This window comes from Platalea leucorodia (assembly GCF_965183815.1).
Source record: "Platalea leucorodia genome assembly, chromosome: 5".
Taxonomy (NCBI): Eukaryota; Metazoa; Chordata; class Aves; order Pelecaniformes; family Threskiornithidae; genus Platalea; species Platalea leucorodia.
In genome coordinates, this window is record NC_138827.1 from 59,671,778 (window position 1) to 59,684,923 (window position 13,146).

At 41.6% G+C, this 13,146-nt stretch overlaps 1 protein-coding gene across 3 annotated transcripts in view; it reads left to right on the plus strand.

Moving 5' to 3' along the window:
* The window catches only part of HDAC4 (histone deacetylase 4), a 263,446-nt gene that overhangs the window by 89,022 nt on the left and 161,278 nt on the right, over positions 1 to 13,146 (plus strand). For all 3 annotated transcript variants that reach the window (XM_082314488.1, XM_082314490.1, XM_082314489.1), the window contains exon 3: positions 11,201 to 11,272. In XM_082314488.1, the coding sequence (XP_082170614.1) occupies positions 11,201 to 11,272 (72 nt within the window). The remainder of the gene's footprint in view (positions 1 to 11,200; positions 11,273 to 13,146) is intronic.

Genomic DNA, 13,146 nt, shown 5'->3' on the forward strand with positions numbered 1-13,146 from the left:
TGAGTAAGACTGAGTAATCTCTCAGACGACCAAGGTGCAACAAGTGATTGGGATGTAGGACATTTGTTTTGCTTTTATTGCAAGCGCGTACTCGAGCTTGTCTGTAATTGGACTTTGTGGTTATTTTCTGTGTACCAAGTGAGCTGATTTTGAAACTTGTTGCAGAAGAATGGAATGAAAAACAACAATAAATATGGATATTTTTGGCTTAAAAGGAAAAATACACATCAAAAGTGTACTATATGTGCTGTTTCTTTAATGTGGTAATTCTTTCCTTTATATCTTATTTTTTCTTCACTTAATGCTGCATCTGTCCAGGGGACGGTGGAAAGGCTGGCTGTAGGGGGTTCTGACTTTCCTTGCCCACAGGGAGAAGCAAGTCTACTGAAATAGCTAGCTGTTCCTTTTTGCTGTAATTATGTCAGACCGTTTTCAGTAAGCTTTATCTCTTTGATCTAATGGATAGTTTACCACAGGCCTTAGATTACTTGCATTTACATGTAAAGGATTATTTTATTACCATGGATTTCCAAAATGATGTATCTTTCAAATTTTGTGCAGATGAAGTCGTCAGAGTCTGCTGAAGAGACTGAAGATTGTCATGTTTAGTAGGAGTTGCATTATCCTCCTACTGCAAAGAATTAAGGAAAACAATGGCGTAGGAAGTAGAACGCAACACTTTTACGATTTGGCGTTTGAAGAGCAGTGTATTGTCATTTGGATATTAATCTGTAAACACCTCGAGGACCACAGCATCTCCTGTTTTAACGCATTTTAGGTATTTGGCTTCTAGGGTAACTTCCTAGTAATATATTTAAAGGTTGCTTTTCTTATTAACTGTTGCTGAGTGTTACTTTTAGCTTGATGTTAATCAAAGCGGGATCTGTTGGATTTCTTTACTAGGTTCTGGGTAGGAAAGCAGTACAAAGCTCTTGTAGACATTATGCCTGAATATCTTCTGACTCTTGTGAAATATTTATGTGGATTAATAATGCAAAAGAAAGCTTAAAATCCATCATAGTTCTTGCTTGCAAGGTGCTGAGTGCTGTGGTCTGCTGCTGGCTTCAGTGGAGTGCTGTGCATTCTCCACCTGACATCTGGACCTATGAATGTCTCTGGAGTAATCAGTATTGTCAAGGGCATGAAGGAAGTTTACGAGTCCAGATATGTCAGCCTGTTCTGTAACTGAGATGGACATCAGCCTGACCTAGTTTCTGCTGCATCAAAAGTAAGAAGTCAGAATTATGGCAAATTAAATACATACAAGACTATGCTGATGATGTTTATGCATTATGTCACTCACTGGCAATGGAAGGTGGTTAACTTGGGTATTGGATATAGTGGCAGTAGTAATAATGATTAAAAAAACCCCAAACTTGAAACAACCCCATATAAACAGGATTGGATTAGCTTTCATCTAAATGGGTCTTTTCTTGATTACACTTGCAGGCCAAAAACTAACATATTTAGAGCCTGACTCTGATATATATTTTTTAATTGTCTCCTCTCTTCCTGTCCTCTGTTCTGCCTGTGGATATCTGCAGCATTTTATTTTTACCATCCACCTTTAAAGTATGAGTAAATAGTGCTTAAATACTACATTTATTTTTGTTAAATTCTATAGGCTCTTGCAATGCACTGGATTTTTATAGCAGTCTCAGTCGATTCCAATTGAAACCATAATTGGTATTTTGACTTGATAGCTGCTGTAAATCTCAAAGAAGGGAAGAGAAGGATGCTCTCATTTTGTTAGGCTGCTTCTCTTTCGGATGCATAGTGCATCTTCCAGCTCTCCGGGCTAATTAAAATGCCATTACAGTACATGTGGTGCTACAATACAGTCTAGGGAGACTTCCAAAAATAGATTCTTGAGTGCAGACAAATTAGAGAGGAAATACGCGCTGAACATTTTCTCATAGGTTTAAAGAGAAATAATCCATTTGCTGCCTTAATTGCTTTCTTGTAAATGTTGAAGACTTTTTTTCTCTCTAAATTTCGAATGAGTAGACAAATAAATAATACGTCCATGATAATTACTATTCTCATTACTAATATTTTGACTTGTTGTTACATGTCATAGCTGTTAATATGCAAGTCAGGATGGTTTAGTGGACTGTGCTTAACAGTCAGTGACAGAGACTTTTATTCCTCAGCGATCCTATTTTAACCACCTGGTATCTCAAGGTTATGAGTTTAGTGTGTGGTCTGATTTTAGAAATAAAGCAATACAGTTGACGTACTCGCCCACCCCAAATCCTGCCAAGAAGTAATGCAGATAAATACAGTTTGCACATTGTTCAGCAAAACAACTCCCCAACTCATGTATAAAATGCAAGATACTTTTTATAATGGGACTGTGGTACATACATACTGACAGCGGGGGAAAAAAATAGATGTTCTTGGGCCTGGAAGAGGCCCATGAAATGGCCATGGGCTTAGACATGTAACGGAGACAGCACATAACTCCCTGGGCACGGCCAGTACGAGTGAGGAGCTCTCACTTCTCATAGCGTGTACCTCCCCGTAAGCTGCTGACAGCAGCCTGATGACAAGGGACGAGGCTTGCGCTGGCTGGTAGAGTGATAGGCAGCCTTAATCAGAGGGAAGGAGCTGAGGGAAGGGGAAGGCATGAGGAAGAGCAGCTCATGACTGTGATAGCAAGTACCATGCAGAGGATCAGCTCTGTGGAGTGTAGCAGATGGTTTTGATGGGGTCATATACAGGCTGTGTGGGGTTGTTTTGAAGCTTGCTTTAGGACTGAATTTAGTCCAGTCCCCCAGACGCAAGTCCCCATTAGTGGCTGGAGAGTGTTAGGCTGGGCGTTTTGGGTTGAGTTTGAGGTGTATCCCCCCCCCCCCCCCAAAAAAAAAATCCAGTCTGTGTGCTCAGACTGCTCCATGGTGCAACCAAAAATACGGGATGTGGAAAAGTATGGGAAGTGGGGCAGCCAGGGGCTTGCTCCAAGAGCAAAGCCCGATGCAAAGTGAAATCCGATCCTGCCGATGCTCCTGTTTGTACAAGCTTTGTACAGGCTTTGAAGGTAACGCATGCACCAGCTCATCTCTTGAGTGAAGATAACTGTGAGGCTGATTCTGTCTTTGAGATTTTCTATGAAGTGCAGTATTGTTGTGTTTAGGTGTCTTTCAGTTGTACTGTGAAGCAGATGGGAAGGTGGCGTGGTTGGAGAAGGGGAATGGATCTCCCTTTCTTTTCTTCATGAGACAAGTTCACAGTTGTTTTACTAGAAAGCAGCGAGGAGAACAAGGTAATTGTTTGCTTGATGACAGCTACAAATGCAGGAGTCATTGATCCAGAAACATCTCCTTTCTTTCTGTTCTTAGCGAAAGCGTAATTTTAAATGTGGATGCACACTCTTGAAAGGTTGTGGTTGGGATAGTCTCTCAGATGCCAACTGATGGCTATTTATCCTGGGCTTACTGTCAGCTGCCTTGTTTTGCCTGAGGCTTTTTATTGATTGGGCACTGAGAAGTTACAACTTCTTTGTATTTTGGCTTGGAAGACATGGGAGCAAGCTTTTGAGCTGTATCCTCCTGGTGAAAAAATACCCAAAATAATCTGGTAACTGCCTTGCAAGTGGTTTGCAAAGAAATGATTATCAAATTAATCACCAGTCACTTGGGCTATTGCAGATGTCTTATTGCTCAACAGTTTTCCTCTGCACCCCTTTTTCTTACCTAGAAAGTGGAAATATATAAACAAGAAGCTCTAGGTCCTACTCTATTACTGAGAATGGTAGAGTCCAGAGGTTTTGCAATTTGTGTGCCAAGCCCACCCCAAAACCAACTTGGAAAGGAACCCGAAGCTGTGAATGGCAAGTGGCAGTAACTGCCTCGTGGAGGACATGGACTTGACAGTTCAGTGGCAAGGTCTTAGGTTTTAGGACCTCTTGCTTACAGGAGGCATAATTCCCTGTCTTCTCAGAAATAACCGATTGCTGCTATGTACTGAAGTGTTGTCCAGAAAGTATATGACTAAAGAAGATCAGAAATGTATTTGGTCGAGAGGTCTCAAACTCCCTGTGTTAGCAGATAATTGCTGATCATGAAAATGTCTCAGGGCCACTCACTGTATCGTCTTCCCTCAACTGAGAACAGGCTGATGTTGGAAAAACTACTGAGTTCTGCAGACCCTCTATCTCATTTTTTTAAATCTTTTCTCAGAGGTTTCTCCCTGATTGCCTACAATTCATCTTCTGGTGTTGAATTGAAAACTGAGGGCAGCGCTTTGGCCATGGAGGCTGTCACGTCTCTGAGTAATGACCTCCCCTGCCCTGCATATGCGCCTGCTAATGCATCCTGGAATTAACTTGTGTCTTCTGCATCATTGCCAAATGGTGGATGCTCAGTTTTGTAAAGTCCTTTGGCTTTTCTTTGTATCCTTGCTTTGCCAGGTATTTCTGATATTGTAATTGTACATTTGACCATTATTATCATCATCATTAAGGTGGTAGGGTTTTACTCATTTGTCATTGAACCTGGCATCCATCCATTTTCCAGCTTGTTGTTGAATTCTGCATCTCGTGCTCCAAAGGGGGATCTCTGTGGTGTGAGGGCACACCTGAGTTTTAAATGCGTCTTTACTGCTCTTACCAGTAAATTGTGAACTACTTCAATATGCTGGATATAATAGATCTGAGAAGTAGATGATGGCTGAGTGGGCTTTTTAAACCAGGTGTGTACCTGGTTTAGAGTGATTCATGCAGACCTGGTTTTCTTACTGATGTGCCCCATGTAGCCTCTCAATATTTTTTATAAACCTTGGGTAAAATCAAAACTTTTTTTTTCTCATTTTTCCAGCCAGATATACTGACAAAGAAATAAATCTGTTGCCTGCCTTCAACTTCACCTTGATCTGTCTGTTTTGCTTTTCCTGCTACCTGATTTTTGTTCTGCCTTTTGAAATTGTCATTTCCATCAGGAAGTCAAATCCTAGTCAATAATGCTGAATTTTTTTTTTGTACCTCTTCCTCCTGTCTTTCTCCCCTGCCTCTCTTAAAGTTTTATTTCTACAGCTCTGTGGGACTATTCCTCTACTCTGGGTGTCCTTTAAAGATAATTGTTGGTTGTTCATCACTTTACTGAAGGAGTTCAAGTAGGCCAGAGTGATCTGCATCAGGTCGAAAGATCTGAATACATGGAAAACTATTTAAATAACCTCTTCATTCCCAGTTCTGCCCTGCATTTTTAAACTCATCAGAGTTAATTATAGTAAGGCTGCTTACAGTTTTCTGTAAGAGCTTGCTGAATGCTTCAACCTTCTGTTTTTGTTCATTTGTCTTTTTTTTTTTTTTTTTTTTTTTGAAGTAATAAAGCTGTACTTCCCTGTCCTCATCTCTTTTGGTTTTGCCTTGGATGTTGTTGTTCATTTTGCTGCTTCATCTTTTCTGAGGGTTTTTATCTGTGCATGTTTCTGTCTTATTCTGGAGTGTACTGTAGCCATCTTGTCTTTGTTTTGCTATTTTAGACATGTTTAAATCCTGCAAACCCAGCTACTTCTAAACCTGTCCTGGGTATATTTTTAAAGTAACTTAAACAACCCTTTGGAACAGACTAGGATAAAAATAAAGTGTTCAAGTTCCCATCAATGAATAATGGCTTCATCTTATTAATTAATGAGTAGAAATACCCATCTGGAAATTAAGCTACACTAAATGTTCTCTAACTGAAGCCATAAATCAGGCAGGCTAGTGTCTGCCGCCTTCCAGGCTTGATGGACGGTGCAGTTTGCCTTTCCCTTGCGAGCATCTTGGACTGGACAGTCTGCAGGCATCATTTCATCGCCAGCTGTTGGGATTAATCTGCCCAGTTCAGCCTCCCTGGTACAGCTGGGACAGCTCACTCTTGCTGTTTTCTGATATTTTTGCTGAAATCATTAGATTGATTCATACAGAACCAATTCAAGAGGGCATTTTCTTGACAATTATTTTTAGTAGTGTAAGAAAAAGTTGGCTAATAGAGAGCTCAAAAATATTTTGTAGGTAATCTGTTTTTTCTCAGTACTGTTCAAAGCATAGTTTGTGGCTTGTAAGAGTCAAATTGTGTTTGCATAGTTTGACCTCTCTGCACTTTGTTGCCTGTCCACGGCAGTTAAGACAAGCTGCTTCCCATCCCTGTCTGCTTTTTGGGGACTGCAGAAGCACCCCTGTGATCCCTTCTAGGCAGTAACAGGGATAAAATTATAGAGCTGTGTGTGGCACAGATAATTTTAGTGTCTTCTGAGGTTTTTTTTTAGACTTCGTAGTTGCCAAAGCTTTCTCTGTAGATACTGGTGAAGTGTGGAGAGGATTGGAGCTGAATACTTTGTAAAGGTAGGAGGTAAAACTTTTTTGTAATGGAAACTGTTTGTATTCATTTAGGCATTTGCAGACCCAGACCACTCTTAGTGCTTTCTAAGTGTTGGCATAAACCATCGTGCTTTTCCCTTGTTGCACAAAGTTCAATTATACAGCAATTGATTTAGGAGGGAGTCTCCAGTAACGGTGGTAAGAAAACCCAGTGCAGCAGTAGCAGAAAACACGCTTTTCTTGAGGCTTAGATCCCCCCCAGGTGACCAGTTTATTTTCAGTGTGATGGTGCAACAGGATCTATGAAGCAATGTGGTTGAATATGCAAAACATAGGGATTTCTTTTTTTCTCTTTTAAAGTTGTATAGAGCATATAATCACAGCTTAGGACTCCAAACCCCTCCATCTTTCAGTGGTCAGTTCTCAGGGTTTTTTTCACAGATAATTCTTTAAAAGTTTGACATCAATTTAGCTCATCTGTTTGAGAGAGAAGGAAGTAATCAAAGCAAGTGCTTTTGTGGGCAGCAAAGGAGGAATCTTGGTAGATTGGGTGTATGGATTTTAGTACTTGATCAAAATTTGATGTGGCGCAGTTATGATTTTTAAAGCCTTCCTTCAGACCAGTGTAAGGGACTCTTCTGCTCCTTTTGAAAGGTGTAAGGTTTTTGGTTGCTTTGGTTTGTTTGTTTGTTGTGTGGTTTTTTTTGTTTGTTTGTTTTTGTTGTTTTTTTTTGTCAGTACTGTGTTGGCAGTAGAAATGATGCTTTGTTAAATGCAGTGGTGTTCTGACTTTCCTAACAAACTGATCAGCTAGTCTCTTGAAATTAAGGGATTTCTGTGCTCTTTGTAGCATCTTTACCTCGTTGTAGGAAGCTGAGGAGACAACAGGAACGTTTAACTGCTTGGAGAGGCCAGGTTTGTGTTTTGGGTTTTTTTGCTTTGTTTTTGGGCTCAAAAGCCAAGCTAACTCTGCATGTGCAGGAAAGCTTTGAGTCCAAGACGCTAATTTTTTTTGTTCAGTGGAGCTCATTGATGGTAAGAACCTAAAATTGAGTAATACAGATAGTGCGCAACCGCTACAATCGAGAGCAAAAGAATATTTTGCACCCTAAGTAGCTGACCCGATGCAGGACTGTGATTTTGGGGAGTCTCCTGCAGTATCCTGACAGCAAGTGGTGTCTGAAACCAGATAGACTCTGCCTGCGTTTATGGAGGTGGCTGGAGTAAGAGTTTTTGGCTTTGGCCTATGGCTCTTGGGATGCTGCTGGGAAAAGGGCAACACTTGAGTTCCAGCATGGAAAGGCTGGTTACAGGGCACAGGCTTCTCTTAAATATGTGCCGCTTCTGCAGTGAGGCATAGTAGCTGTATAAAATGAGCTTGAAATATCTCTGAGGTCCTGGCTTTTTCACTGCTGCTCATGCTTTGTAGTAACAGAGGTGTGTGTATGGGGAGCAATAGAGCAGAACGTGTGTTTGTTTGCAGCTACTTCAATTAAAAATAAAACAAAGCCAAAACTCTGGATTCTAGAAAGTGAGTAAATGGAAATGTTTTCAACATTGCTTTGCTTCTCAGCATTTTATTAACTGTGGAGATGCCAGGGATGCTTGTTCCCACTGTGAGGCTACTGCCTGCAACCACAGCAGGGGGATGTGCCGGTGCTGCGCGGGCAATGCAACCTCTGTGCAGGAACCTGCAGGCTTGGGCTTTCACCCCTCCCCATTGAGAGGTGCAGGTGCATTTGCAGAGAGAGTGAATGCAGGTGCCTAAGGCTTGTCCCAGGCGGCTCAGTGGGGCTGAATGGGCCTCCCTGAATGTGCAGGCTCCACTCCTGCAGCTGGAGATGATGCATCTTGTAGTTCATGTCTGCAAGTCTCATGAGAAAGGAAGATACAGAGGGCTGGGAAAGAAGGTGGTAGGTTACCAGAAGTAGAGTGAAATGATTATGGTCTGAACATACCAACCCAAAGGGGTTTACAAAAAAAAATACGGTCATCAGCTTGTGCAGATAGCATATTTGCTATGTTGTGATTTCCGGCTGCATGCATTTAGCGTGATTGGGGTGTGAGATAGCTTACCCCTCAGGAGGAGGCAAGTGATGTGCCAGCTTGTGTGTTTACATCTTATTTTAACCTTTTTTTAGGTTAGCTTAGAAGAGGTGCCTTATACAAATATCTCCTGATAAACTACCTTTTTTTTTTTTTTTTTTAAACAAATAGAGATTTATTTTTTTAATCACTCAATACAGCAAATACAGAGCCTAAGTCTTACATAGTTTGGTTTCACTGCCAGTGTTTGAGGCGTCAGTGCTTTAAAAGATGTTCTTAAATGTTCTTCTGTGGTTGGTATATTACTCATTTTGAAACAAAGATTGAAGAGTGTTAGTTTCTGGTTTTTTTTAAATTAGTTGAAAACTGTAGGTGCTTTATTTCTAAGAATTTAAAAAAGAAGTCTTAAAAAAATCCCACTAACCAACACTTCTGTTAGTGATTTCTGATGCATTGGTGAGACTGAAAATTCACAATAGTGGGGGGGGGGGAAGTCCACAGACAACAAAATAAAAAGCCAGTATCGGTTTGGTCGGCTTCGAAGCAGGTTGCCTGCTTCATGCAGGTGCCCATCCATGGTGTCTGGCTAGCCAGGTGAGCCTGCCGAAATAGCTGATGCTGCCGACTCCTGCTAGGAATAGGTGGGCTCTTGTCAGTTGTTGTTCCCTGCCGGAGCTGGAGGTGCAGGTTTGATATGTCACTTGTTCAAAACTGCTGGATTTAGCATGAGAAAGGGCACCTTTGCTCCAACAGCCTTGCTGCAGATGCCTCTCATCAAAATTGACCCGGATTTGTCTCGCAGAGCACCTGGGCTGCTGGTACAGGGCTTGGTTTTGTAGATGGGTCCTTCTCTGAAGGCACATCTTCATCTGAAATAGCTCCGTGGAGAAGCTGAAACTACCCAGCTCCCCAGGAAAATGCAGGGACTCCCGGGGTGCCTCTTGCCTCTCCCCGCTGCGCGCTTCCTTCTCCTGGGTGCTCTCTCCGGCTGAGCCGCAGTGTGTGCCGGAGCGGGTACGCCTGCCATGCCGGCTGCCATGCCGGCTGGCCGCTGGGGCGGCTGCTGCTGCGTTGCTAGGAGAGCTCAGCAGAGTGGTGTGGGTGTGTTTGTTTTTTTTTTTTTTTTTTTTTTTTTTAAGCCACTGGTAGGCTGAAGAGATGAGTTTTGGGAGCTGCTCGTGGTCCCTGGGCAATGCTGGCGTGTTCAGCACAGGCTTCAGCGGCAAGTATAGTTGCAATTCACCAATAAATTAAAAAATAAGAGTGAGGGCTGAGATAGCAAATGCCTGTCTTATAGGAAAAACAAGGCTGTAAAACCTGACATTTTAATAACCAGGGAGGACCATAATTTTTTGCTATCCATTTACACTTTTTGATCTGCAGTGACCACTGGGTTGTGAATCTGGAGAGGCTGATGGCTGAATGTTATTTAAAATAGTGATGTTTTGCTCTACCCCTTCAATCCAGTTGCCTACTCATTTATTGCCATTCACTGCTGCTTGTGCAGGTAAAGCTCAGCTGGCCAAGTGTCATCCCACTGACTCTGTAGGTTGGCCACTCCAGTACAGCAAGCCCAGCCACTCTCTTGGCTCTAGAAGTAACAAACCAAAAGTCAAAAACGTTATAATGTGAATAATCTATATTACTTGTTTGAGAAGGAGAACTCAGCATGGTTATAGTTTAATTTTTTGACATATTGCCTGAGGCTGCACTGATCCTTGAGTATGGTTACTGGAGGCAAACCCATGCAAGTGATGGAGAAAACCCAACTATGCTTTCTCTCCAGCAGCATGGAATGGAGAAAATAGGGAGAAGAAAACAGTGTCACTTTTTTTTTTTTTTTTTTTTTTAATTTTGTATGGTGTTTAACGTTCCACTGATATCTTAACATTTTTATAATACTGTCCTTTGCTTTGACTGAGAGAGATGGGATGGCTTCCTTGATGTCTCCAGGCAGGGTCTGGCTTTATTGTATCTGTGCTGCAGCACAGAGTGCAGAAAGGCATTGGAGAAGAACAAGTGAGACAGAACTGGCAAAGGTGGAGATATTGACAGCGGACCCAATGGTTTGAGACAAGTTTTCTTTATTCAAGTATTTATCATCTAAGCACTGAAAACATAATTTAGTGTTTTTTGCTTCAACTTTTGTTGGGGGCAGGGGGCAGATGGGAGGGGAATGGGTGACTAGAAAATCTGGTCTGGCAGTCTACAGCAGTAGGTATTGTGTTCTTCTGTTTTAATTCTACCTGAATGCAAGATACAATCTTTGAAATATTTTAAATAGAGAACTGCTTCAGCAAGATGGATTTCTGCATATCATTTACAAAGTATGTTTTTAATGCCCTTCTGAAATCCAAACTTATGCAAAGTGGGGCTTGTTATGCATGTCTATGCATTTTAATCTCCTGCAGTGATTTGTCAGTTTTCCTTAACATCTCCCTGGCATATTACAGCCATTCTTCAACTTCGCTTCTCTGGGCTGCGTTTCTGTCTTAACTCACTCAGTTCTCCGAGCAACAAATGAACTGCAATTTAGTTATTGTATGGTAAGGTTTATAAGCTAACGTGCCTATTTCCTTGGGTTGGGATCAGTACCAGTTGTGGATTTAGAGACCAGAAAAACCTGAGTGCAATTCAGGCTACAGTATCTTTTATTTTATGCTTTAGTGTAAGCAGTTGTTACGCAGCTGTCCTGTTAATGTTCTTGTTTCTATTGATTTGTGCTACTTGTGTGTTTCTGTTTTACATTGATAACTGGTTAGTGATTTTTTTTTTTTCCTGCTTGGAATGTCTAAAATAGCTCAGCTAACCAAAGAGTTGATGTGATATTTTTTTTTTTCCTCTTTCCAGATGGGCTTTCTGGCAGAGACCAGCCAGTAGAGCTGTTGAATCCACCTAGAGTGAACCACATGCCTAGCTCTGGTAAGAAGAAACTTTTATTAAATGTTGTTCCTATTCTGGGAATGCAGTAAAATATTCTGCAGCTCTATCTTGCAAGTGGGAGAGCAGAATGCAAATGTAAAATGCTGGAACAAAGTCTGTTAGAACTTGCACACATATACTTTCCCAGGCTGGGCGAGTGGGATTTGCGAGTAGAGGGAGTATGGAGCACCGCAGCCTTGGGAGTCTTAAATAGCTCAGCCCTCACCCTTGGCAGGGGGCTAAGGAGAGCCTAACCTGGTTGGAGCTGCTTGTTTATCCTTAGAAAGGAGACGACAGCAGAACAAAACAGCGCCTTACGAGTCTTTTCGCAGCCTAAAAGGAGCACTGCGAAGCAAAGTAGGTTTTTAAGTTGCTGCTCCCATTAAGGAGAAATCTCCTTGTGTTGAAACGAGGAGCCAAACACAGGCTGATCAAAGCATGTCGTGCTGGGCGCTGGGCTGTTTGCTTTTCTTCCCTCTTCTAATGATCCTGCTATGGTATCTCTTGGGTCTTGTCCTTCTGGTATGATTCAAGCACAGCAGCCACAATGTTCATTCTGGAGACTGTCTGCTCCTCATGGAGCTGAGAGAGATCTGATGACTCACAATTGCAGCACTTCAAGTGATGGAAACCAAAGTTTTGGTCACAATACATGAAATGCTATGGAAAACAATCTGCTCCTGTCTTTTGTGTTTTCCCCCTTCTCTCTTCCAAAAGTGTTTTGTTTCCAGGTGCAAACAGATAGAGATATTTATACTAGGGATGATAGGATATGTGAAGCATTATCTGCTTTGGATAGGAACTAGAGTTTTCTAAAAACCCAACTTTCCCTTCTCAGCTGCCTTCCAGAATGCCTTTAAGTCCTTTTATATTAAGGAAGAGATCTCGCAGAAGATCTAAGCGCTTCTGGTAGTGCAAGTTGGAAAAATGTAAACGAAGCTTATTCAAAACAACTTCAGTAGATTAGGGGAAAAAAACGGGCTGTGACCTAACCTAGATTTTTTGTGGACTTAAATGCATATCTGGGGAAGGTAACTTAAGGAGGTAGAACTATAGTGTTGGAAAAAAAGGAAGAGATCCTCATTTACCAGGTATGAGTGTTTGGCTTCAGATTGTGAGAAATCTTTCTTCACTTCGTGTGCTCCAAAACTTGTCCGTAAGGTAAGGGAGGTTATATTTTCCTAACCCTGAGAGAGATTCTCATTTTAAGACTATCGTGATAACACAGGTCAACTTAAAGGTTTTACTCCGCATTTCATATCCATATGCTAGATTGAATTTTGTGGCTCTGCACGAGAGGAACCACAGTCCTCTCTTCTGTCAGTAGATCAATGGCCAGTATTATGAATATGATGGGTTATAGTCTTTTACTTTTTTTTTTTTTCAATTGATTTTGTTGTTCCTTACTATGTTTAATGTTTTTTTTTTGAGGTATTTCAGGGCAAAGGCTGATGCTAGTTAACAAGTTGGGTAACCTGATGGTAGACTTTGGTGTTCTCTGACTATTTTTCCCCAGATGAAAGTAGGCTTTTTTAAGGTGTTTTGGAGTCATGCAGGATTTATGGAATTCTTACTGTTTGGACTCCATTTTGAGTATTTTTAATAGCTCACCTGTATGCCTACTGAAAAAATAAACAGCTAGCCATCACTGGGGAGCTGTGCTCATGCTAAGTGGGTAGGATGTGGTATAGGCAGCGACATCTGTTTGTTGAATGACTTCTGCCAGTGTTTGAGCCGTGGGAATTCCTGTCTCATGCTGGAAAGCTCAAGCTGGTTGTGCTTGTAATGGCCGAAGGGTAGGACCGACTGGGAATGCAAATGTGACCTTATGCAAGAAGCAGCATTGGCTCTGGACAGTGGTCACCCAGGTACTT